This window comes from Leuciscus leuciscus (assembly GCF_965113295.1).
Source record: "Leuciscus leuciscus genome assembly, chromosome: 2".
In the NCBI taxonomy this organism is placed as follows: domain Eukaryota; kingdom Metazoa; phylum Chordata; class Actinopteri; order Cypriniformes; family Leuciscidae; genus Leuciscus; species Leuciscus leuciscus.
Genome location: NC_138726.1, coordinates 60,758,107 through 60,782,136, shown reverse-complemented (window position 1 = coordinate 60,782,136; position 24,030 = coordinate 60,758,107). Strand labels below are relative to the sequence as shown.

The window sequence follows — 24,030 nt, the reverse complement described above, 5'->3', positions numbered from 1 at the left end:
AATGGACGCTCTACACTTTGCTCCACTACAACGAACCACTTATATATCTTTAAACTCCGAGTCTTTAACAACTGGGTATGTAAAAACGTAACACTTTTTAAACTAGTTTGTGTTTTATGTAAAAGTTTTACAAATACTGTCTGAAAGTTAAAAAACTCTTAACTTGTTTTAATGTTTTAACATCTTTAAATAACACTAACTCATTTTTTAATATCTCTTTTAGAGAAAAATGCAATTTTAACTTATTTCATTGATGTTTTGAAAGTGATGAATGTACATCTGTCTTCTTTAATAAAAACCACTGATCTCACACTCTGGCTATGTCTTTATTGTACATTTCTTTAAAAGTTTTAATTTACACTGTTTAGAACTACTGAGCGTGGGAAATTTTCCCACGCTTCAAATGTTCAACCCCTAAGGAGGCGTGACACAAATCCGATTTTCCCACGGTGTACTGTACAGTCCATAAGTGGGAGGAGCTAGCGTGGGAAATTCCCACGGTGTACTGTACAGCCCATAAGTGGGAGGAGCTAGCGTGGGAAATTCCCACGGTCAAAGGGGGCGGGGCTTTGAGGGCCATAAAGCAATAAAACTGTCAGTTTTATTTGATGGAAGGTGCCCTCTATTCTCTCTAGGGTATTGTTGGTATATTGAATTGTATCTAGAACTTACGGAAGCTTTTTTCCCCCACAGAATAAAACTTTTTTTTTTTTTTTTTTTTGCGCCTTTTTATCTCACAATTGCGAGATGACTTTATTTCTCAGAATTAAGACTTTATATCACGCAATTCTGACTTTATAACACATAATTGCGAGTTTATATCTCGCAATTCTGACATCTTTTCTCAGAATTGTGTGATATAAACTCGCAATTGCGAGTTAAAAAGTCCAATTCTAAGGGGGAAAATACTTCTTTTTTTACCTCAGAATACTTTATATCTCACAATTCTGACTTAATAACACACAATTACGACTTTATATCACGCAATTCTGACTTTATAACCTGCAATTGCGACTTTATATTAAGGCAATTGTGAGGGAAAAAAAGTCTGAATTGTGAGAAAAAAAAGGTTTTCACAAGTACCTTTTTTCTTTTTCACTCTGTGGTGGAAACAAGCTTCCATAAGAACTAGCTAACTTCACTAAGGTTAATGTGGAGGATCAATGAATGCAGGAGGAGGGGAAAGATAGACTGTGTGTGTGTGTGTGTGTGTGTGTGTGTGTGTGTGTGTGTGCGTGTTTATAGTAGTAAATCGAATGCAATGTTTATAACTCCTTGTTTCAGATGATGAGAGAGATGAGAACTCCTGGCCAGCCTTGTGGACTGAAAGTCAGGCTAGGGAATTTAAAAACAAGCATCCTTGGTTAGAGTGGAGGGACAGAAAGTTAGGTAGATATCAGCACACATGCACAGCTGATATAAACAACTGCAATTCATAAAGTCAGTGACTATGCAAATGAGGGTTCAATCCTTTTTCACATTAGTTCACTTTAGAATTAAAATTTCCTGATAATTTACTCACCCCCACGTCATCCAAGATGTTCATGTCTGTCTTTCTTCAGTCGAAAACAAATGAAGGTTTTTGAGGAAAACATTCCAGGATTTTTCTCCATATAGTGACTTCAATGGGGTCCAATGGGACGAAGGTCCAAATGTGAGTTTCAGTGCAGCTTCAAAGTCTCGACACAATCCAGCCGAGAAATATCTGTCTTATCTAACAAAACATTTTCTAAAGAAAAATAAATATTTATATCCTTTTTAATAGGGATGCACCGATATCACTTTTTCCAGAACGAGTCCGATATCGATACTTTCATTTTTGGTTCTCACTGATACATTTGTATGTCGCATCACAGCTAGTGCAAGACCAGTTTTTTTTTTTTTTTGTAAAATGTCCGCTGGTTTGTCTAGATAAGACTCTTATTCCTCGGCTGGGATTGTGTCGAGACTTTGAAGCTGCACTGAAACTCACATTTGGACCTTCAAACCGTTGGACCCCATTGAAGTCACTATATGGATAAAATCCTGGAATGTTTTTCCTCAAAAACCTTCATTTCTTTTCAACTGAAGAAAGAAAGACATGAACGTCAAGTCAAGTCAACTTTATTTATATAGCTCTTTTCACAATACAGATTGTATCAAAGCAGCTTCACAGTATTAAATAAAATAGTACATCAGTGTTTGTTTTCTCTGAACGTCTTGGATGATGTGGGGGAGAGTAAATTATCAGGAAATTTTAATTAATTAGCCATAGTGTGGAGATTGTAAACAGTTTATGAAATACTTTTGAGTATATTTTGGCCCTGTTCAGCAGATTTTGTATGATGATGCTAATTAGTCATGGTTTTGTTTGCTTCCAGGTTGTGCTGTTTGCAGTGCAAGAAAATCAACTGGCATCCTCACAGAAAAAAGAGTGTCCATATCCGAGGAGTGGGTGCACTTTAAGATCCAGTCTTCAAACGCTAACAGATCAATAACATCTCTGGCTTCTTTGAGGAACAAGATACGACGACATGAGACATCCAAGGCACACCAAATAGCCCAGGAGCTCACTGAAAAGGGTGGACAGGATTTACTTGGAAATTTGGTGAGATCTATGTCAGAGACTGTGTTGGCTGACATAGATGCTGTATTCAGAACAGCATACTATCTTGCGAAAATGAACCGACCTTTCACTGACCATAACAGTCTCATTGAGCTTCAAGAAAAAAATGGTGTCAACATGGGCACTAGTCTGCACTCAAGGTACAGTTCTACAAAAATTGTGGAACACATAGCAAAAGAGATGCAGAAAAAAATAGTTCACAGTATTGTGTCGTCTTCAAGTAAGTTGTCTGTTCTCATTGACAAAGCTACATCTCTTAGCCACAAATCTGCCATGATTGTCAACTTGAAAGCCTCAGTAGATGGAGCTACTCCTGAATTTGTGTTTCTGGAGCTGGTTGAGCTGGAGAGCCAAAGGGCAGGGGATATAGAAAAAGCTCTACTTGACTGTTTGGACACTGCAGGCTTCAATGAAGAGTGGCTTCAAAAGAACTGGGTCTCATTTGTTTCAGATGGAGCCAGTGTCTTGTTAGGCAAGAACTCTGGTGTGGCAACCAGGCTGACTGCAAGGTACCCTAACCTCTTCACATGGCACTGCATGAACCACCGTTTGGAACTGGCTGTATCTGATGCTGTGGATGAGGTTCAGGCAGTCAACCACTTCAAAGCGTTCATGGAGAAGATCCATAATCTCTACAGTCAGTCCAATAAAAATTCACGGGAGCTTCTGGAAGCAGCGCAAGAAGTGGGTTCACAAGTCCTGAAAATTGGCAGAGTTTTAAGTACGCAATGGGTGGCCAGCAGCTTCCGCTCTGTAAAGGCTGTGTGGAGGTCGTACGAAGCACTAAACTGACACTATGAAAATTCTGCAGGAGACCAAACAAGAAACAGCAAAGAGAGACAAACTTACAGAGGCCTTGCACGTCGTATGCAAAGCAAGGAATTCCTGTGTGACCTTGGACTCATGTACGATGCACTGTCTGAACATGGAAACCTTTCTCAGCAGCTCCAGGCGCATTCAATCACACTCTTGAGAGCAGACCGGCTTCTGAAGCGCACCATCAGAGTGCTGGCATCATTCAAAGACACCCCAGGAGAGAAATCAGAGGTGGCTCTGACGGCACAGGGTTTGGGACATTTTGGATCTGTTCCCCTGGAGTCAAATGCAAAGCTCACACCAATCAATGCAAAGCAGTTCCTACAAAGTCTGATCAACAACATGGAGAAGCGCCTCTCATTTGAAGGTGAAATGCTTCACGATCTCAGCGTTTTGGAAACAGGCAACTAGCCATCAACACCTGGCATACGGCATGGTGAGGCACAAGTGAAACGACTGTGCAGGCGGTTCAATCTTTGTGAAGAGCAAGCAGTAAATGGTATGAGAGATTTTCTTGAGCACCCAGACAGTGAGCCTGAAAGCCTAAAACCACTCATACGATGCATGCAGACCATCCCTTGCAGCACTGCTGAGTGTGAAAGGGGCTTCAGTCTCATGAACAATGTATGCACGGAAAGAAGATCTACTCTGCTGTTATCTAATGTAAATAATTTGATGATGGTAAGCATCAATGGGCCCCCTGTAAGACTTTTTGAGCCAAGGAAATATGTTACAACATGGCTGAAAAGCCATCGCTCTGCCATGCAAGCAAGGAGGCAATGCACACCTCAGATGCCTGTGTACAAACAAATTTGGAAAGCTCTGTAGACTACCAGGCTAATCCCCACCCCCCCTCCCTCCCACTCTACGTAGTGACTTAAGGCCAATTTATACTTCTGCGTCGGGTGCGCGTAGAAGGTACGGCGTAGCATACGCATTGACGTGTACCATACGTCGTACCCTTCGCCGTACCCTGACGCGCACCTCCTCAAAAATGTAACTACGCGTCGCGGCGACGCGGACCGCAAGATCTGTGATTGGTCGGCTTGGTAGCATCGCATTTCCGGCTACGCATTTCCGGCGTGTTCTTCTGCACCGCCCGCCATTTTTAAATTCAGAAGTTCAGGTGAAAGTTCAGTGAAGAAATGGAAATGGACCAAGTGACCGAGCGATTAGTTGAAGAAGTGCGGAAATACAGCCATCTGTATGACTCGTCTTCTGCAGAATACAAAGACTGCCAGATGGCAGCGAATTCGTGGAGAGAGATTTCCTCCAACGTCGGTTTGGATGTAGCGGATTGTATGAAGAGATGGAAGAACTGTCGAGACAAGTACGTTCGCCTCCGTAAAAAGCTCGCCACAAGGAGCGGGGATCCAGGAGGGAAAAAAGTCCCAGCGTTTTATTTATTCCTGTCTTGGCTGGCACCTCATGTGAAACACCGGCTTACGGAGTCAAACTTTGACGATAAGGTAAATAATGCACGTCCTTTATGAACCTCTGTTGTTTTTAGGTTAGCTAACTTAACTAGCAATGCTACCACGCCGTAACGTTATTGATTAGTGCAAAAATAATATACCTGGGAAACAAAAAGCATGTGTAATGGGTTTTAATTATATTGTATTTATATTATATGTAATAGATTGTAATTATATTGGGCTTGCAGATAATACAAACGCAACAACGTAGCATTTGCAATGTAGGAATATGCAGTATTCATAGCTCTGTTTATCTGTGAATTAACACTGGATGCATCAGCTTTTATATATAAAAGACTAACTTACACTATTTGCTATTTCTTTCATAATCGCAGGATGGGAGCGATTCAAGCTCAAACTCCAATGGTTCGGCTGTTGTGAGACCTTCAGCCAATAACGACCAACTAGCATGTCCACCGTCCCCCCAGCCATCTCTTCAGTCCCCCCAGACATCTCTTCAGTCCCCCCAGCCATCTCTTCAGCCCCCCCAGACATCGCTTCAGTCCCCCCAGACATCGCTTCAGTCCCCCCAGACATCTCAGTCCCCCCAGACATCTCTTCAGTCCCCCAGTCCAAGGATGGCACAGAAAAGGAAGAGGAAGGAACAAGAGGACTGGGTCCAAATGCAAGTTGCTCGGTTGGAGGCTCAGTTGGAGGAACGGCGGGTCGAGCTGCAACAGAGACTGAGTCATGGAAATGACGAGAGCGACCGGTTTGGGCACACTGTTGCCGACATGCTGCGAAGGGTGCCGGAGGAGCACAGGGCGCAGGCAATGTTTGATGTGTCCAAGGTCCTGTTTGAGTGGCAGCAGAAAAAATAAACAATTGTGCCTACTTCTACAACATTGCACCTTTTAATTCTGTGCACTATCTTTATATAGTTTGCACTTTTGCATCTTTTAGTAAGTTGTCTGTTAGCACATTTGTGTATATAGTTTGCACTTTTGCATTTATTCATATTTTGCTTGTTTGCACTTATTTGTGCAGGTTTTATTGTTTGCACATTTTTGTAAATAGTATGCACTTTAGCATTTAGTTTTTTAATAATTTTGTCTGTTTGCACCTATTTGTGCAGGTTATACTATATAGTTTGTAGCTTTTGTGTACAGTTTTCTCGTGCATTTTTATTGTTAATAGTGTATCATTGCACCTTAATACTTTGTACTAACTTGTACATAGTATGCCCGTTTGTGTATATAGTTTGCATACAAAAAATTGCCTGTTCCTGCTGTTTGCACATTGTTTTGTGCAGGTTACTGCAAATAAAGATTGATGTATAGTTTACCCATTTGTGTGTGTTTGCTCTTTAGCATCTATTTTTAATCTACAATTCTAGACCATTGCACCTTTATACATTGCACTTTTACATATTTTAACCTATTTGTATATATAGTTTGAAACCAATTATGTCATTTCCTGCTGTATGCATATTGTATGGTTCAGGTTACAGCAAATTAAGATCAATAACAGTATTTATTTGTGTATAGTTTGCTCTTTTGCATCTATATTTAATATAAACAATTCTAGACCATTGCACCTTTACATGTTACATTATTTTATACATAGTTTGCACATTGTATTGTGCAGGTTACTGTAATTAAAGAAGAAACAACGTGAACAGTTAAAACTGGTCTTTATTTACATGGTTGCATGTCATTTATTGGTGCATATATTTTACACCAGTACAATTTACTGACCAAGTTGACCACGACACACTATGTTGTTCTGCCATGGCACAATTCCGTGGGGTGACTGAAAGAAGGCCGTCAGGTCATTCCGTACACCAACTGCAGCTCTGGTGGAGCGGGCCCTTGAAAGGTGACGTGGATCTAGTGGTTCCAAAAGATTTGTGTCCCCTGGCACCACTCTGCGCCACTCCCCGAGCTGAGGTGACCCTGTAGTGTCAGTGTCTGTGAAATTAGCAGGGATGTATCTGCTAACAGGTGTGCTGACCTCATCAGTGTAGGCCAGGAAGTTGTGTAAAACAGAACAAGCTTTCACAATATCAACTGCTTTGTCTGGCAGACATTCTAGAGGTCGTCCAAGGATTCGCCACCTTGCAACCAAAATGCCAAATGCATTCTCAATCACGCGTCTGGCTCTGGAGTGACGGTAATTGTAGGTCTGCTTATCCATTGGTAGGTTCATCCCTATGTAGAAAAATAAAACAGTATTAATTGATAGGCAATCATTGAGTGTCAATGTAGCTGTGATCAGGAATGAATATATATATATATATATATATATATATATATATATATAAAATTCAGGTTGATTGGGACACTTTTTCCAAGTTATCTCAATGGCAAAAAGTGTCCCACTCAACCTGAATTCACCACCATATATACACATACATGAAGTACTATTACATTAAATAAATCTTGTCTGTGACATACCTGGAAAGGGACGCATGAGGTTGTTGTGTAGGGGAAATGCAGCATCACCAATGATCACATGTGGGATTTTGACTCCTGTTCCAGGCAGATTGGCTGGTGGGGGCAGGTTCAGTTTGTGTTCAAGAAGCCTAGAACCAAATCGGCTCTCCTTGAAGACACCACCGTCACTTTCCCGTCCGTATCCCCCCACATCCACCATGGTGAAGCGATATCTGGCGTCACAGGTAGCCATCAGAACAATGGAGTGTGCACCCTTGTAGTTGTAGTAGTCGCTACCTGCGTGCGGTGGTGCTTTTATGTTGACATGCTTTCCGTCTACGCTGCCAACACAGTTCGGAAAGTTCCACAGTCGCCAAAAATCGGCAGCAATAGTTTCCCATTGGGCGACTGAAGGGCAGGGAAGAAACTCTGGCTGCAGTGCTTTCCACAAAGCTTTACATACCTCGGCGACTATGGAAGACACTGTGCTGGACGACAGTTTGTAGCTAGCTGCTACAGCCTGTTGGCTTCCACCTGAAGCTAAAACTCGAAGGGTGATTGCCAGTCTCTGCGTAATGTCTACAGGCATACTGTGCGTACACTGATGTACGATAAATGGCTGCACACGACGAACTAAATCGTCGAATCTACCTGCAGACATTCGGAAATATCTGAAGTGCATTTCCTCGTCCATGTCTCTCAGTGGCCGGACAAGCACAGAAAATTCACCCTCCTTCTGCCTCATCAGGTTCACGGGTCGCACGTACCATCTCCTCCGACGCCTTCTCTCGTTTCTGCCTTTTAATTTGAGTAATTTCACTAAAATTAACTGTTTTTCAACCTCAATAAGCTCCAACTCCAACATGATCCGCTCTCTTTCAGTCGCCATTGCTTGTTGTAGTAGCCTAAACTCAAAACACCCGCGAGGAATCTAAACACAGTGGAACATTAAAACCCGCCCCCGCCAACTAGCGTTTCGGCGGTGCAACTGCAGAGCAACGCAGACATAACGCAGAAGTATAAATGCTCACGACGGCGTCACCTACGTGCGTAGCCTACGACGTACACTACGGCGTACCCTCGACGCAGAAGTATAAATTGGCCTTTAGTGACCCCACTCCTCCCCTTCTTACCCTACCCCAAGGACACTGCCAGCAATCTAGTTGGAACAGGAGCTTGGCTGTCTGTAAGTGTTCAGTTCTTTTTCCACGACTCGTGGACTAACACAATGAACTCAGTATGGATTCATATGACAATGTTAAAGGAGAAGTTCACTTTTAAAATGAAAATTCTGTCATCATATACTCACCCTCATGTTGTTTCAAACCTGTATGAATTTATTTCTTCTGCTGAACACAAAAGAAGTTATTTAGAAGATTATCAGTAACCAGACAGTTTTTGGGTCCCATTGACTTCCATATTAGGAAAAAAATATACTATGGAAGTCAATGGGACCCAAAAACTGTCTGGTTACTGATAATCTTCTAAATATCTTCCTTTCTGTTCTGCAGAAGAAAGAAATTCATACAGGTTTGAAACAACATGAGGGTGAGTATATGATGACAGAATTTTCATTTTAAAAGTGAACTTCTCCTTTAAGTTGTTAATTCACATGACAATGTTAAGTGCCTTTTCAGCCACCTTTCTTTTATTGAGGTAAAGCTTATTTGTTAATTAACATTGTTTGTGTTTTCTTATTTGAAGCTTATTTGTCTTGTAGCAGTTCCTGGATGCTTTCTCATGCATTTAATGGCATAGTACACCCAAAAACAATTTTTTTGGCATCATTTACTGACCCTTGATGTTTCAAACCTGTATACATTTCTTTCTTCTGTTGAACACAAAATAAATTTTAAAGAACGTTGGTAACCAGACAGTTTATGGCACCCATTGACTCCCATAATATACTTTTTTCCTACTATGGAAGTCAATGGCTAATATAAAAGGAAGAATATGTTACAGATTTTAACTGGTTAATTTATGCAAACAGTAAAGTAGAAAATCAGTCCAGTCTCCCCAGCTGTAAATGTCATTGGCTGACAGCATTGGCTGTCATTGGTTATGTCGATAACACATAAGCAGTCTTTCAGAATGCTCTCAATCACATGTAGATGCACACTGTATGCATTAGTGAGTGTGGTGGTGCTTGTGGGGTGTCGCTCTGGGACGAGTGAGTTCGAGGCTGGGAGGGAAAAATCACAGTATACTCACTACAAAAAACTAGACTACACCACTGATTTTAGTCATATTACAAAATAATTTATTGAGGCCAAACATAAAATAACATTATAAACTGTCACTTCACCACGTGAGAGCAGCATGCAAGCAGGCTCCTGATTGGTTAACGTGGCGCGAATTGACGCAGAAGTTCAGATTTTTCAACTCGGGCGTCATATGCGTGAATGCACAAATAGCACTAATAAAATCATTCGCGCTTAACGCGCCAGACGCTCAATTCGCGTCATTCGCGCGAACTTGACGCGCGAATGAGGCGAATTCGTGTCTACCGCGCCGCGCTAAACGCCTCATTCGCGCCGCAGGAATTTTTTACGCGCGTAACGCGTCTTTGCATTGACTTAACATTGAAATCACTCGCGCCTGACGCGCTATTCGCGTCCGGTGTGAACACACCATTACGGTGCGTGTCCACTACAGCGGCAAAAGTCCGCTCAGTGCCGCTGGCAACGCTATAACGCGTCCGCTTTGGGGTGTGTCTGTTACGAGTGTGTCTAATCTAAGTTTTTTTTACAACACACACACAGTATAATCATTAGAGATTCACGCGATTACATTAGAAATAGACCAGCTTTGTTTCCAAATGCACCAAGCAAAGATATCCTTTCAATTGTATAAACTTTTATAAAATCACCCAATATAACACATCCAAAATTAAATATTTAACATACATAACAACTGCAAAGCCTCTAATTCGTAAACAAAACAATTTACGTACTAAATTCAGCAATAACACCGGCACAATTTGCATATGTTTAAACTCTCAAGACAGACGTCACATCCCGAACCCCACAGCAATTTGCTGCCGACCGCGTTTTTCGGAACTGCCCAGGGGGGTAATCGAGCTCTCGATTTCCGTACCACCCCCGGCGGCCGCCATTGGCTAACAAGCCTTCACCTGCTGTTAGCATCCCATTGACTCCCATTCATTTTGGCGTCACTTTGACAGCGAATAACTTTACATCTGAGGCGTTTAAAGACTCCATTTGTCCATTATTTATTTCTAAAGAAACACGACAATGTATAAAAGGCTCCATTACCTTGTATCTTACGTTATGGCCACGTAGAAGCAGTTTTTGTAAAAACAGGCTAACGATTGCGTCATAACCACGCGACTCTCTGGAAATTACCGTATAGACAGGAGGAGAAGCTCGCAGTCAATCGGGGGGACGTGGAGGCATAAAGTCCGATAAAGTCAAGGGAGAAGCCCATAGAGAGTCATAAAGTTGCTCCTGCTCCTAGCTCATGGACAGCTCCTACTCACGCTCTCCGTCTCTGCAAGTTTCGGAAGGGAATGATTCAGATTTCTCTTGGCACAGCTCCTAGAAGACTTACAACTGTCAGACAGGCTGCTCACGTCATCAAGCTCAGTTTGAGTCTGCGCAGTTCGCTCGGCAATCAGGAAATGAGTGCTTCTAATTTGCTTCACTTTTCTCCGTTGAAACCTATGGGGTCGCTGTGTCCAGTTTATATACTGTCTATGGAACTGCCAAACCTTTTTGACGCTCTCGGTCGCTCTCAACGCTTTCTCCGGTCCGCTGGCAATCCCAAAATGCACTGCGCAAGCGTGAAGCTCAACTTCCATAGGAATGAATTGAAAACGCTCGCTCCGCTCCGCTCACAACGTGCCAGTGGACACGCACCGTTATGCTGCGTTCACACCGAACGCGAATCGAGCGTCAAATTCGCGTCTATCGCGTCTAGTTAGACGCTTGCACATTTTAATCCATTCGCGCGTCCGTGTCACTAGCGAATAAATATCCCGCCAAAAAGAGTATCAACAACAACAACAACACTTTATTTCTGCCGTACGTTTCCGTCATGTCTAGAATAAGACGTATTGCTGCTTTGTATTTGTTGTGGAAGATCCAAAAACGGAGGACATCCAAATGTCGACGTGTCTGGGTTCACAGCACCATCCAGAAACGCACTAAAGCATCTCCTCCATTTTCGACAACAGTGAGGGAACCTGAGGGAACGGACGAAACCGGTGACGTTTCAATGAGCCCTTCGTTGATTGGCTTGCGCAACTAAGCGTCATGCGAATTTTCCGCTCGAGTTCAATTTTTTCAACTTGCGCGGAAGACGCGATTCAGGAAACGCGTCGCTCAATTCGCGTCATTCGCACCGCCCGGCAACAATTCGCGCCGATTCGCGTCTTTGCATTGACTTTGTATGTAATCTACTCGCGCCAATAATGAAATTCGCGTTTGGTGTGAACACACCATTACGCCCCAGCAGTTTTACGCCCCTGCTGTTCCAGATGCGTCCAGTAGGAGGAGCCTGTACAGCGACACGAATTGAGGTATATTAAATAATCTGCTAAAGTTATTGTTGTTTAGCAACATAGACTGTAAAAAAAAATGCAATGATGCAACATCTATTATTTATAAACGATTAGCTTGATAGAGCTAGGTAGATATCAATTCATTTCTATATATCAATGGATGGCCTATAATTTATTTCGAGAGACAAAAAGTTCTGGACAGTCAGGTTGATGTTCTGTCTGGCTTAAACTTAGCTAAGTAACCACGTGCAAGTTTAGCTGCCCCTAGTCTTCTCTACTCACTTTCAAAATTAACTTTCTTTTGAATTTTCTTTTGTTGCCTGTCTTTATCTTGCGTGAGATGGCCTCTTCTGGTAAGACTCTGTTTACTCCTTTCTGGTTTGAGTTTCTTATTGAAAATGAGATGATCTAACTATCTAATTTATATCTAAATATACATTTTTCTTAAAATAGCTTACTGATCTGGACTAAAATGTAGGTTGTGTGCACTTAATGCAGGATATATCATACTCTGTCTTTACCAAGTTCTCTTTAACTTGCATGCGTGTTTGCTTTAGCTACTTAAGGAAATTAAAATCTCTCTCTCTCTCTCTCTCTCTCTCTAAACTTGTATAAACTATAAATACCCATCTCTTTTTTTAACTGCATTCCAAACCAATAGCTTCTCTAGTAATTAAATGACTTACAGAGACATACATGGACATGTTTTTAATGTCATTTAAAATTTTCTCTGCACAGTCTATCATCAGTGGCAAAAAGAAAAGTGTCTTGACACTTTTTCCAAAAGTGTTCCACCAACAAGTGCCTGTGCCATTGTACTTTGAAGATCAGGAGCAAATTGATGCAATCCACACTCACCTGACATCAATTCTGGGCAGCACACCCACACACACTGTGACAAGATCAAATTCACCATGGATGTCCTTTTTAAATTTTTTTAATGTTTTTTTTTTTTTTATGAAATACACAGATATGTAACTCAAATTAAAAAGGCAGTTTGTGTTCTCGTAACACTTTCTTTTATGTGGTCTGTGACTCTTATAGGGAGTCTACAGTGATTCTGCAGGGTCTCCAATAAGTCTTAGTTTATCTCAGTTGCTTTGGTGCATTTCTCAGATCACAACTGAAATCACATCATCTTGTCACTGGTGCACATCATAAAAGCAATTCTCATTCTTTTATACTTTATACAAATTGCAAATGATTTGGTACATTCATGCAAGAATTGATAATGTACAACTGTCTGCCGTTTCCTACATTATCAACTCTTTATGTCATGTTGATCAAAATATAGGCCTATTATAATATTTCTCTGTTGAATTGTCATAGTCCTCAAAACATCATATGCATTAGTTCCTTGCATAAGTCATTAAATGCAAAATGGTTGAGTTGTCATAAACTGTTAAGCATGTTTTCAATACATTTCTATTAGACTTTATTTTGTAAATGTGTCCTGAATTGATGAATTGCAGAGGTGTATTTAGAATTTCACTAATGAAGGAAATAATGAATTGATAAATTAGGAAGCAGCAAGGCAATTCATAATCAATTGCATGAATTTACCAAAGCATTGGCAATTTGTTCAAAAGTAGTTATTCACAAAATTGGGCAAAGTCTATGAACGGGACGGTTATTAATGTGTAAGTTTTGAGCGTCGATTTAATGGTGTTATTTCGCAGTATATCCCCCTACTGGACGCATCTGGAACAGCAGGGGCGTAAAACTGCCATGGGGCGTAGATCTACCGGCTCCAAGTGTGCAGCCTCCCCATATAGGGTATAATAGCAACAGCGCCCAAGACCCGCCCACAAAGTTACTTGCGTTTCGCGCTTGATACTTGCGTTTCAGATCGTTAAAATAGAGCCCATTATGTAGGAAAAAAGTCTTTCCTGGTTGCAGCATCTTTCAATTTTATTATTGATACTTTGTGGCACTTTACCAGGAAGTGACGATTGTATACTCTTCAACACATGGAATGGAAACAGTGCTTTTATTTGCGAATGTTTAATGTGATATTCTAATTTTGCACATAATTCACAGCCACTGATACAAACATAAGACTACACCAAGAAACCTGTTAAGCTATAATACCAACTTAATTCCATTAATAAAGGAAAATCAAACATATAGAAAATGCAAACATTGTACATAACATATTACATTTCTTCCACAATTACTAAAACAGTAGAGACTAAATAAAACAGTAAACATTTAAATGTAAGTTGCTACAGAATCATGCTCGGCATCAAGAAAATGGATCGAATAAGTAAACAAGCTGTATATGAAGCAGTCGAAAAGAACCAGCTTATCCTTCAAATCCAACAAGACAGCTACGCTTCGTCGGCCACTCACTTAGAAGAGACCCAAACGACCAAATTAACAAATATGTGTTATATGCGCCCGAAGAACGACATGGCAAACGAAGCCGAGGAAAGCCACGCACATTATATCACACATACATCGGCAAACTAATCACAACGACATGCCACCAACTGCTGACGAGATGCGAAGAGCTGCTAGCAATCGAACAGAATGGAGAAAACCTGTGACCGACTGCAAACCCGTTTTGTTTGCAGCCGATTGATGATGACATTTAAATGATAGTCTTTCATCAATTTTGCTATTTCTAAGTATTGTGTTGTTACATTTTTCATATATTCAGTAATTTGATCATGTAAAGTAATTTTGAGAATCATTTTCACTGATGGATTAACATCTATTCTGCTCTTTCATAATATATTTTCAGATTTGTTGCATTTATTACTTTTTACCACGACTGAAAAAATTGTAACATTTTTGCCTAGTATGTTCCCACACATACTGTACAGCCCCCTTGTTTTTCCTCTCTTCCCCAGCTTTCCTCAGATCCTCCAGCTTCTTTATGCATTCATCTTTTCCCTCCTCCTTCAGTCTGGGAATCAGGAAATCCAGATGTAGAAGAGTGAAGGCGCTGTCTGCTTTTAATGCGATCTTAGACAGACTCACGATGATGGTATAAGCTTCATGAACCAGGTTGGACTTTTCTTCTTTAATCTTCTCCAGATCGCTCTTCAGTTGTTCTTCTATTCCTGTTTTATTCTCTAACTCTTTCATGCTACTTTCATGTTCCTTTTTAGTATTATCAAATTTATTTTTATCAAAGCTTTTAGGCTTTTCACTTTTGCGTTCATACTCCTGTTTAAGCTTGTCAAATGTCATAATGACGTCCTTTTCCTTCAGCACATATTTTTTGTTCTCTTTGACATGTTTGCTGTGATGACACTTTCCTGAACACACAGTGCAGTGGTCGTCTTTCATGACCCAACACCATGAGGGATTTATTGCCAATGAGCATTCCCACTCATGACAGTTTTCCTCACAGACGGAGCAGCAGGTTGCCTTACTGTTCCACAACCATTCATTTACAATGGGGACTTTTTCTTTGAAGGACTTTGTCACTGTAAACTGAAAGTTTTCACATTTCTCAATCTTGTCTCTGTTCTGTCTGAGGGCTTCCTGAATCTGAGTCAGTTCTTCAGTTTTTGACTCCTTCTCATCTATTCGGTCCTTCAGATTCGAGACACAGGCCTCAAGTTGTCTTCGCTCTATCAGAACATCTAATGTCTGCTTAACACTTTTTCTGTTCTCTTCTTCCAGGAGTTTGAAGAACTCATTCATGCTTCTCTCTCCTCTTTCCCAGGCTGATCTGTAGGTATGATCGTACTGCTCATCTCTTTCTTCTTTCTGCTGGTTGCTGAACAAGAAGTGAACAGGTTTTCCTCTCTCGTCTCTTCTGCAGGGTATTTCTGCTGTGTCAATGGCATTGAGGGCATCTGTTGGACGTCCTCCATCTGACTGTGTGAGTAGAAACACTATGTTGTTCTGTATATCTCTACCAAACAGAGACAGAACTGAGTGAAATATGTAAAGCTCTTTTCCAGAGAGACGATTCTGAGACGCCTTCATCACAAAACACACTGCATCAATATAACAAATCCCATCATCCTCATCTGAAAATAATCTGTGCAGATTCTCAGCAATCTCTTCATCTTTCACTTCTCCTTCAGTGTGTCCGTATCCTGGAGTGTCAATGATGGTCAGAGATGTTGGGTTTTCTTCAACAAACGCCTCATAAACAGTGATCTCACGTGTCTGGGATTTTGACTGATCTTGATGTTTTTCTTCTTCTGTGATTTGATAAAACTCTTCATCCTCAAACTTCACTCCCAGTAAGTAGTTGATCATGGTGTTGATCATGGTGGTTTTCCCAGTGCCGGTTTCTCCCACCATCAGTATGACTTTGTTCTTCTTACTTCTGTCTCTTTTTCCATATGTCCACTGTCTGACCTTTTTATCAGTCCCATCAAGATATTTTTTTTCTGTGTTCAGTCGATAAAGTGCTGGAGGACCTGGATAGGAGCTATCCAATAGTGTGGCATCAGGACGTGATCTACACAAGAGAGAATTGATTTAGCATCAACATATTATTTAAATCAGCTATTTATTACTATATTTCCTGGTTTGCAGTGACAGGGTGGCAGATGTTTATAACTGTAAGTGTTGTGTGTGTGTGTGTGTGTGTGTGTGTGTGTGTGTGTGTGTGTGTGTGTGTGTGTGTGTGTGTGTGTGTGTGTGTGTGTGTGTGTGTGTGTGTGTGTGTGTGTGTGCGTGCGTGTGTTTATTCGTTTACATACACTGATAATTATTTTTCATTCTCTTCGTTTTTGAAGTTTTTGAGAAGCTTTTCACTTTTATTTCTTTCTTCCAAGGCCAGCAGCATTACATTATATTGATGTGACTTAATTAACAAGTCAGTGTTCTGAGTCTGAGTGATTATTGGAGCCGCACTGCTTAAGTATACTTTTCTATCTTACTTTTTAAGTTTGAACCATTTTTTTCCCCAAATGAATGAAATTAACATGTTAAGAATGAAAACTGTTTTGTTACATGTATTATGACTCTTACCTGTTGAAATGTGCATGTTGCTGTCTGGTCTGATCAGACTCTGTGCTTCTCTTCTCTTGGTAATTGTTCGACATAGTAGCAGATGAATCTGTAAGATATACTATTTGTTTTACATGAGTGCTTCAAAATAAAGGAAATATGACTTAAACAAACTGGTAACCCTCAGAATTAATCTTCGGTCTGTAAATTGTTTTGTGCTCCAGAGATGAATGATGCCTCAAATCATGTGGTTGTTGAGATTCTGCGTGTTTTCTAAGGTCTTCTCCACATGACATATGATTATTTCTGACAAAAACAATCGCTCTCTGCTTTAAAATAAATAAATAGATAAAAAATAACATAAAAAGGAGGAAATGTTTTAGGGAATGTCATTAAGTCCACTAAACACAAAAAATGCTTTGTTGAACACACACACACACACACACACACACACAACCAGGCCAGGAGTTGGTGAAATTGTTTTCTAAACACTTATGTCAAAACCATAGAAGAACCTTTTTGGCAGGTCTGGATAGTTTTGCTTATAATTAAAGGGATAGTTCGCCCAAAAATTATATTTTAACCCATGATTTACTCACCCTCAAGCCGTTCGATATGCATATGTCAATCTTTTTTCAGACGAACACATTTTCAGTTATTTTAGAAAAATGTCTTAGATCTTTCAGTGGTTATAATGTGAAGCAATGGGGCTCACGTCATTCAAGTCCCAAAATGTGCATGCATCCTTCACAAAAGTAATCCATCCGGCTCCAGGGGGATAAACGAAGGCCTTCTGAGGGTAATCCATGCGGTTTCGTCGTAAAAATATACATATTTAAAACTTTATAAACGAAAATAACTGGCTTCCGGTAGCGGTTGACGCGCGTTCACGGAGATGGATGCTAGCGTATGATGTAGGACGTAGAGTTTTGTTTTGCTCTGCTCTCTGGCTGCGCTGTCACGATCGTTCTACGTCACGACGCTTCCTACACTAAGTCCTACGTCATACGCCGGCATCCATCTCCGTGAACGCGCATCGACCGTTGCCGGAAGCCAGTTATTTTCGTTTATAAAGTTTTAAATATGTATATTTTTACGACGAAACCGCACGGATTACCCTCAGAAGGCCTTCGTTTATCCCCCTGGAGCCGGATGGATTACTTTTGTGAAGGATGCATGCACATTTTGAGACTTGAATGACGTGAGCCCCATTGCTTCACATTATAACCACTGAAAGATCTAAGACATTTTCTAAAATAACTGAAAATGTGTTCGTCTGAAAAGATTGACATATGCATATCGAACGGCTTGAGGGTGAGTAAATCATGGCTTAAATATCATTTTTGGGCGAACTATCCCTTTAATGGGTACAGTAAATGCATATGTTTCCGTATAACAATACTGATTAAGCAATTGCAGACTGACCTGTAAACATGTCATCAAAATTGTGTGTGTGTGTGTGTGAGAGAGAGAGAGAGAGAGAGAGAGAGTGTGTGTGTGTGTGTGTGTGTGTGTGTGTGTGTGTGTGTGTGTGTGTGTGTGTGTGTGTGAGAGAGAGAGAGAGAGAGAGAGAGAGTGTGTGTGTGTGTCTGTGTGTGAGTGTTTTTGCGTGTGTGTGTGTGCATGTGTGTGTGTATTTGCGTGAGTGTGTGTGTGTGTGTGAGAGAAAGAGAGATATGGTGTTTGTGTGTGTGTGTGAGTTAGTGATTATCTATTTCAAACTACTAAATTTACTTCATTTAAACTTATAAACTGAGTGTGTAAGTGAGTGAGTGAGCAAGTAAGTATGTGTATGTGTGAGTGTGTGTGTGTGTGTGTGTGTGTGTGTGTGTGTGTGTGTGTGTGTGTGTGTGTGTGTGTGTGTGTGTGTGAGAGAGAGTGTGTGAGTTTGTGAGTGTGTCTATGTGTGTCTGCTTGTGTGAGTGAGTGTGTGTGAGAGAGAGAGAGAGAGAGAGAGAGAGAGAGAGAGAGAGAGAGAGAGAGAGAGAGAGAGAGAGAGTGTGTGTGTGTGTGTGAGAGTTAGTGAGCGTGTGTGCGTGTGTGTAAGTGAGCGTGTCTGTGTGTGTGTATGCGAGTTAGTGTGTGTGTTTTTGCATGTGTGAGTGTGTGCGAGTGTGTGCATGTGTGTGTGTATTTGTATCTATCATAAACTTCAAACTACTTTAAACTTCTTAAAGGAGTCATATAATGCCATTTTTGTACAAGCTAATATGATTCTTTAGGGTCTAAATTAAAAGTTTGTAATATACTTTAATTAAAAATTCTCATTAGTATTGTAAGAAAACACTAATTTTACCTGCTCAAAAACAGCTCTGTTTTCAGCACGCCGTTTCAGTGCATGTGTCTTTAAATGATAATGAGCTTTGCTCAACCCGCCCCTCTGTTCTGTGCGTACACCGTTTGAAATAATAACCATAACGCGTTGTTCATTATAAACGTGGGATTATGAATTATATTGACAATGTCGTACATAGAAAACATGCCGTAATGTACCCTGAGTGTAAACCTTAGATAAATTCATCTGAAGTGTGCAGCAAGGTTTGCAAATTTGCAAAGATTAATATAAATATTAATATAAATGTTAATAAAACATTACACTCACATCTTCTGGAGGTTCAGCAGTAACACGTTGGTACCGATCCGTTTTTTCTCGTTTGTGAAGCTGTCTGGTGTGAAATGATTCGCGAAACATGAAAGCTCAGACGATCGTGGGGAATCCCCGTGAGGGAATCCCCGCGTCAATCCTTTGGGCATATGCTTCAAAAACAAAACTCAGCCACTGCATCTTCAACGGCTCGGATTTAGGAACATCCAAATGACTGCTGTGTTCCTTATTACACCGAAGAACAATCGCAGATGCCATTATGCTCATAGATAGCGCACCAGTGAGGGTATCAACAATGACGCGCGGACCGCGGACTATGATGATTGACAGCTCACTCATGAGCGAGGGCGGGTCTGTGTTGAAACGGGTCTGTCAATCACCATTGTGGGAGGGGCGTCCGACCGTGTGACGTCACACGGTCTAACGGCTTGATTTAGAAGAGGGGAAAACATATAAGAAGATTTAAAAAAAAAACACTGGATGGATTTTTATCATTTTATGATGGTTGTGTACAGGCACTGCCAACACACATTTCAGTACAATCAACTTGTAAAAGTGCATGTACCATTATATGACCCCTTTAAGTTTAAAGCTTCCAGCTCCCAAGCAACTCCATAGCAACAAAACATGAGTACCCTAGCAACAGTTTTGCAAGACCTATATCTCTGTATCAGAACATAGTAGGGGAGAGCGGGGCACAACCTAACGCTTTTTGACTTTCCCAATTTGTGTAAATCTACTTATGGTTCAGAGTATTTATTTTTTTCCACATTAATTTCCCACATGTCTAGTACAATTATGTGGTTTTGTTTTATTAATACAGTATATACTTTTTTCTTGACATACCCCGAAAGAATGGAAGTGAAATGTGACAACATGCCCCATAGGTGGGGTACATTGTAACATGTGTGGGGGCACATTGTAACATAACATATGACAGCTTAAAATGTTATCTGATCTAATAAAAAAATATATACAAAACAAACTAAAATATTTTCTAAATAAAATACAATTAAAAAACTTTTTCATATAAAATAATGGCAATTTTTAATAATTAAATATAAACAAATTTTTGAGTTTTGACTACGAACACATGAAAACACAGCTATACAACAATAGTTCAAAACAAATAAATAATTAGTCATTTCTGAACATTGACTCTTAGTCTTTATTCACCTTTTTCTCACGTTTTCCCAATAAAATTAATAAAAGTATAGAATATAATAGCATATTTCTAATAGGGGCACATTGTAACGCAGTGTTACAACATGCCCCCGCCTGCACAACTGGGATTTAAACCCTGCTAGTGTCTTCTGCTAGTTAGCGAAGCATTAAAGAACTATCTCAACTGTTAAATAACATCTTGGAGATTAAAATAATATCAGATTTGTCTTATTTTAAATAAACACAAAAAATAGAGATGAAAAATTAACTTAAGTAAGAAATTTACTTTTGCTATGGTTTAATAAATGTCTATGGATATCTTCCAAAAAAAATAATAATTTTGGCGGATTTTTTTTTCTATATAGTGTTGATATGGCAACTAGTAAATACACAAAGTTTCGTCATCCAAGCATGTGCGGAAGTATTTAAAACAAGCGTGTTACAACTAGCCCCGCGTTAGGTTGTGCCCCGCGCTACCCTATTCATAGATGCCACCTACGTCACTACAAATAGAACGCCGCCATATTTGCGACCGACTCGCCCGGTATGGCCGCCCAAACTGCCCATTTGAATGAGAGCGAGAGAGACAGAGATACCTGGAGAAAAAATATATTTTAAGGCTCCGATCCTTATTTGTTACCCCCAGTTTTCTTTAGTCCATTATTATCTGCCCCAGACTTGCCCCAATTGGCCTTTCATGATATAGAAATACTTAAGTCATAGAGCTTCATGGCGCGCGTTCATGAGAGTCGAGGCGATGTCATGAATGAATCTATGAATCTGCAGCTGTTCGGCTGGCATGAATGAATCTATCTAATCCGTCCATCAGCACAGCCAGAGACATCAGCCGAATATCATAAAAGACTGCCATATCTGTCCGAAAGAACAGATGTTCAATTACAGAGATAAGGTTAAATACACACAAATATCGAAATGAAAGAATCTTTCGAGTCGAATCTTTTTGAATGATTCCCTCACGATTCGGCTGCGATTAAAAGCTATCAAGAGGTAAAGCTCATCAGTGATTATAATATAACGACTTAAATTGCAGTTTGTTCGTCACATAAAGCTATCATATGAATAAATAACGATATTAATATAACGGACGAGTCGTATTAGATCACTTTTATGATACTTTTGTGATGTTTTTTTGTCTTTTATTATTATAATTTTTTGCGTGACAGCCCCCAGTAGGCTAATGTTACTCATTCACTTTCATTACATCGACAAGAGTCTCCATTAGGCTACATATTCAAAAATGTCCCTTTGTCTTCCACGGAAAAGTAAACTTAAGGGTTTGCACATGAAGGTGAGTAAATGACGGCAGAATTATCATTTTTGGAAGAACTAGTCCTTTAATATGCATTTCAAGGCTGAGATTATGCATCGTCTGCAGAGCTAACGTTAACGCTACTTACACAAAATAACATCTAAAGCGCATGTGATGAAGACAATATCTTTATGAACTTCAGAAAACTATTTATTAGATTTAGGTATTAACTAACAGACAGACAAACAGTTATATTCAAAACAACCCCAAATCTTACTAACTTCCCATGATAAAGTGCATTTAAACAGATCCAACAATAAAATGAAGACAAAACATTATCTGTCGATATCTGTCTGTATAATGTTGGCCACTGAGAGTATAATGGAAATATAATTAACCACAAACCAACATGAGACTTCAAGTCTTTTAAATAAATGATTCTCTCTTCTTTTGGTATAGAATAAAATACCAGTTCAGGGTTCCTCTTTCGGCTGTTGTTGCAGCCAACTGCACAACATATTGCAGGCATTACTGAGACCGGCGGTCGCAAAGATGGCGGCGCAAAGCTACAGTGACGTCATGTGAATCGAATGAATAGAGATGAGGTTTGGATCTTTTGACTCATGCTAGCAAACAGCACTTCCAACATGTTACACATGCTAGTAGTGAATAGCTACAAGCTAATAGCGATTAGTTAAAGGAGAACTCAGGTCAATTATATTATTGAGCTCATTTTTTGTACATTTGGAGTGCTGTCATTACAGAGAACAACGACAAAAATTGGTGTTGCCTACACCGTGTTATTCTATTTTTAAAATTTGCACCCTGTTGACTTCAATGGGGCAAGTTTTAAACCTGCTTTTAGCCTCTTAACATCCTTGATGTGTCATTTCAAGTGCACAGGTCATGTGAGTGATTCCTTCAGAGGGAACACGAGTGAATCTGACTGCAGTAGATGTGAAAGATATGTATAAAAATGATGTTATTTAAGCCAGCACAAATACCTGTGTTTACATCCTGCTTTCGGTTGAAGTCCAAAGTAGTCGATTGCCGAGTTCACGTGCGTGATCATAGGTAACTAAACCTATGCGCATAAACTCGGCAATCGACTACTTTGGACTTCAACCGAAAACAGGATGTAAACACAGGTATTTGCCTGTAATAAGACACAGGTGTTCGTCATTTGCACTTGACCTACTTACGTCCCTCTCGTTTCCCGATTTAGAACTATTTGTTCACGAACCGGGCATCACTACTGTTCTTCGAGTCGCGTATCAATTTAATGAAAGTATAAAATTACTTTAAACATGCTCATCTGAATAGGCTTTTTTCATAGTTCTGTTGTGTTTGTTTTATGTTTGTGAATAGACATGGGGGCTGTTCCATAAAAGCCGCTAAGAAAAGCGGGGATTAAACGCCAAAACCTGACTTGAATGAGCCTAACAAATGAGTTGGAGCTAAAGTGGTTCCATAAAAGGTAATTGAAGTTCACGCAATCTCACTAATTTGATCCAGGTTTATCAAGTCTAGATAATTGCGTGTGCACGCGTTTCTGATGCAGCCCTAGAGGCCGATCATAGATCAAATCGATCCACCATCAAACAGCGCATATTTTGTGCTGTTTTATGCGTTTGTGACATGTTTTTTTTTCCCTCAGTGCAAAACTTACATTTTACAGTTATATTCTCCATCTGTAAATGTTAGAATTTTGCTGCTAATCTTCATATTGAACGAGCGCTGCTGCGCGCATGCGCACCAAATAAGAGCGCAATAATTTTGACTAAAATATACATTTTGCTTGGAAAATTAATATGCGATATTTTATAACACTAGAAATATCTTCTAATTATAATAATTTATCTTTAGGATGTTGGATAAGTTGCAGTGAACTTCTAGCGAACAAAAGTACTTCAGTGAACAGAAGTAGCCTAATTCAGGGAAGATTTTTTTTAAAGAAACCAAATATATAAAGATACAAAATATAGTTTTGGGTATAGGACCTATGCTACTTAATAAAGATGATGTATACTTATTTAGAATGCTGAGAATTACAGCTTTTAATGCAATAATTTTTAATTAATGCAAAAGGTTTTAAATGAGTGGTTAGATTTAGTTTCTAAAGTACATTATGGAGAGGATAACATGAAATTAAGAGCAAATGTATACATTTTGAAAAGATGTGTGCAACTCTAAAAGCAAAGAATATTCCATAAAATAAAGGAATATATATTAGCCTACATTAACTACATTTTTATATAACCCTCCCTCCCTTTTA

At 39.9% G+C, this 24,030-nt stretch overlaps 3 protein-coding genes across 3 annotated transcripts in view; 1 reads left to right on the top strand and 2 right to left on the bottom strand.

Annotated features, from left to right (window-relative positions):
• Nucleotides 1-4,300: 4,300 nt before the first annotated feature.
• LOC309492496 (uncharacterized protein) lies at nt 4,301-6,164 on the top strand. The gene is made up of 2 exons (XM_082161511.1): nt 4,301-4,890; nt 5,232-6,164. The coding sequence occupies exons 1-2, from the start codon at nt 4,567-4,569 to the stop codon at nt 5,715-5,717; spliced, it is 810 nt and encodes a 269-aa protein (XP_082017637.1). The 5' UTR covers nt 4,301-4,566; the 3' UTR covers nt 5,718-6,164.
• Nucleotides 6,165-6,458: 294 nt separating this feature from the next.
• On the bottom strand, nt 6,459-8,366 carry LOC309492461 (putative nuclease HARBI1). The gene is made up of 2 exons (XM_082161453.1): nt 7,293-8,366; nt 6,459-7,046 (listed from the first exon to the last, which is right to left on the bottom strand). Exons 1-2 carry the CDS (start codon nt 8,158-8,160, stop codon nt 6,586-6,588), a joined length of 1,329 nt encoding a protein of 442 aa, XP_082017579.1. The 5' UTR covers nt 8,161-8,366; the 3' UTR covers nt 6,459-6,585.
• Nucleotides 8,367-14,408: 6,042 nt separating this feature from the next.
• LOC309492442 (uncharacterized protein) overlaps nt 14,409-24,030 on the bottom strand; it is an 11,530-nt gene continuing 1,908 nt past the window's right edge. The window contains exons 2-3 of the mRNA XM_082161421.1: nt 16,738-16,825; nt 14,409-16,222 (exon numbers count right to left, since the gene is read on the bottom strand). Coding sequence (XP_082017547.1) covers nt 14,554-16,222; nt 16,738-16,811 — 1,743 coding nt within the window. The 5' untranslated portion in view covers nt 16,812-16,825 and the 3' untranslated portion in view covers nt 14,409-14,553. The remainder of the gene's footprint in view (nt 16,223-16,737; nt 16,826-24,030) is intronic.

Coding starts and splice junctions, on each gene's coding strand:
- LOC309492496 (XM_082161511.1), top strand. CDS start 4,567: ATGGAAATGGACCAAGTGACCGAGCGATTAGTTGAAGAAGTGCGGAAA. Junction 4,891..5,231: donor AGTCAAACTTTGACGATAAG/GTAAATAATGCA, acceptor TCATAATCGCAG/GATGGGAGCGATTCAAGCTC.
- LOC309492461 (XM_082161453.1), bottom strand. CDS start 8,160: ATGGCGACTGAAAGAGAGCGGATCATGTTGGAGTTGGAGCTTATTGAG. Junction 7,047..7,292: donor CCTCATGCGTCCCTTTCCAG/GTATGTCACAGA, acceptor TTTTCTACATAG/GGATGAACCTACCAATGGAT.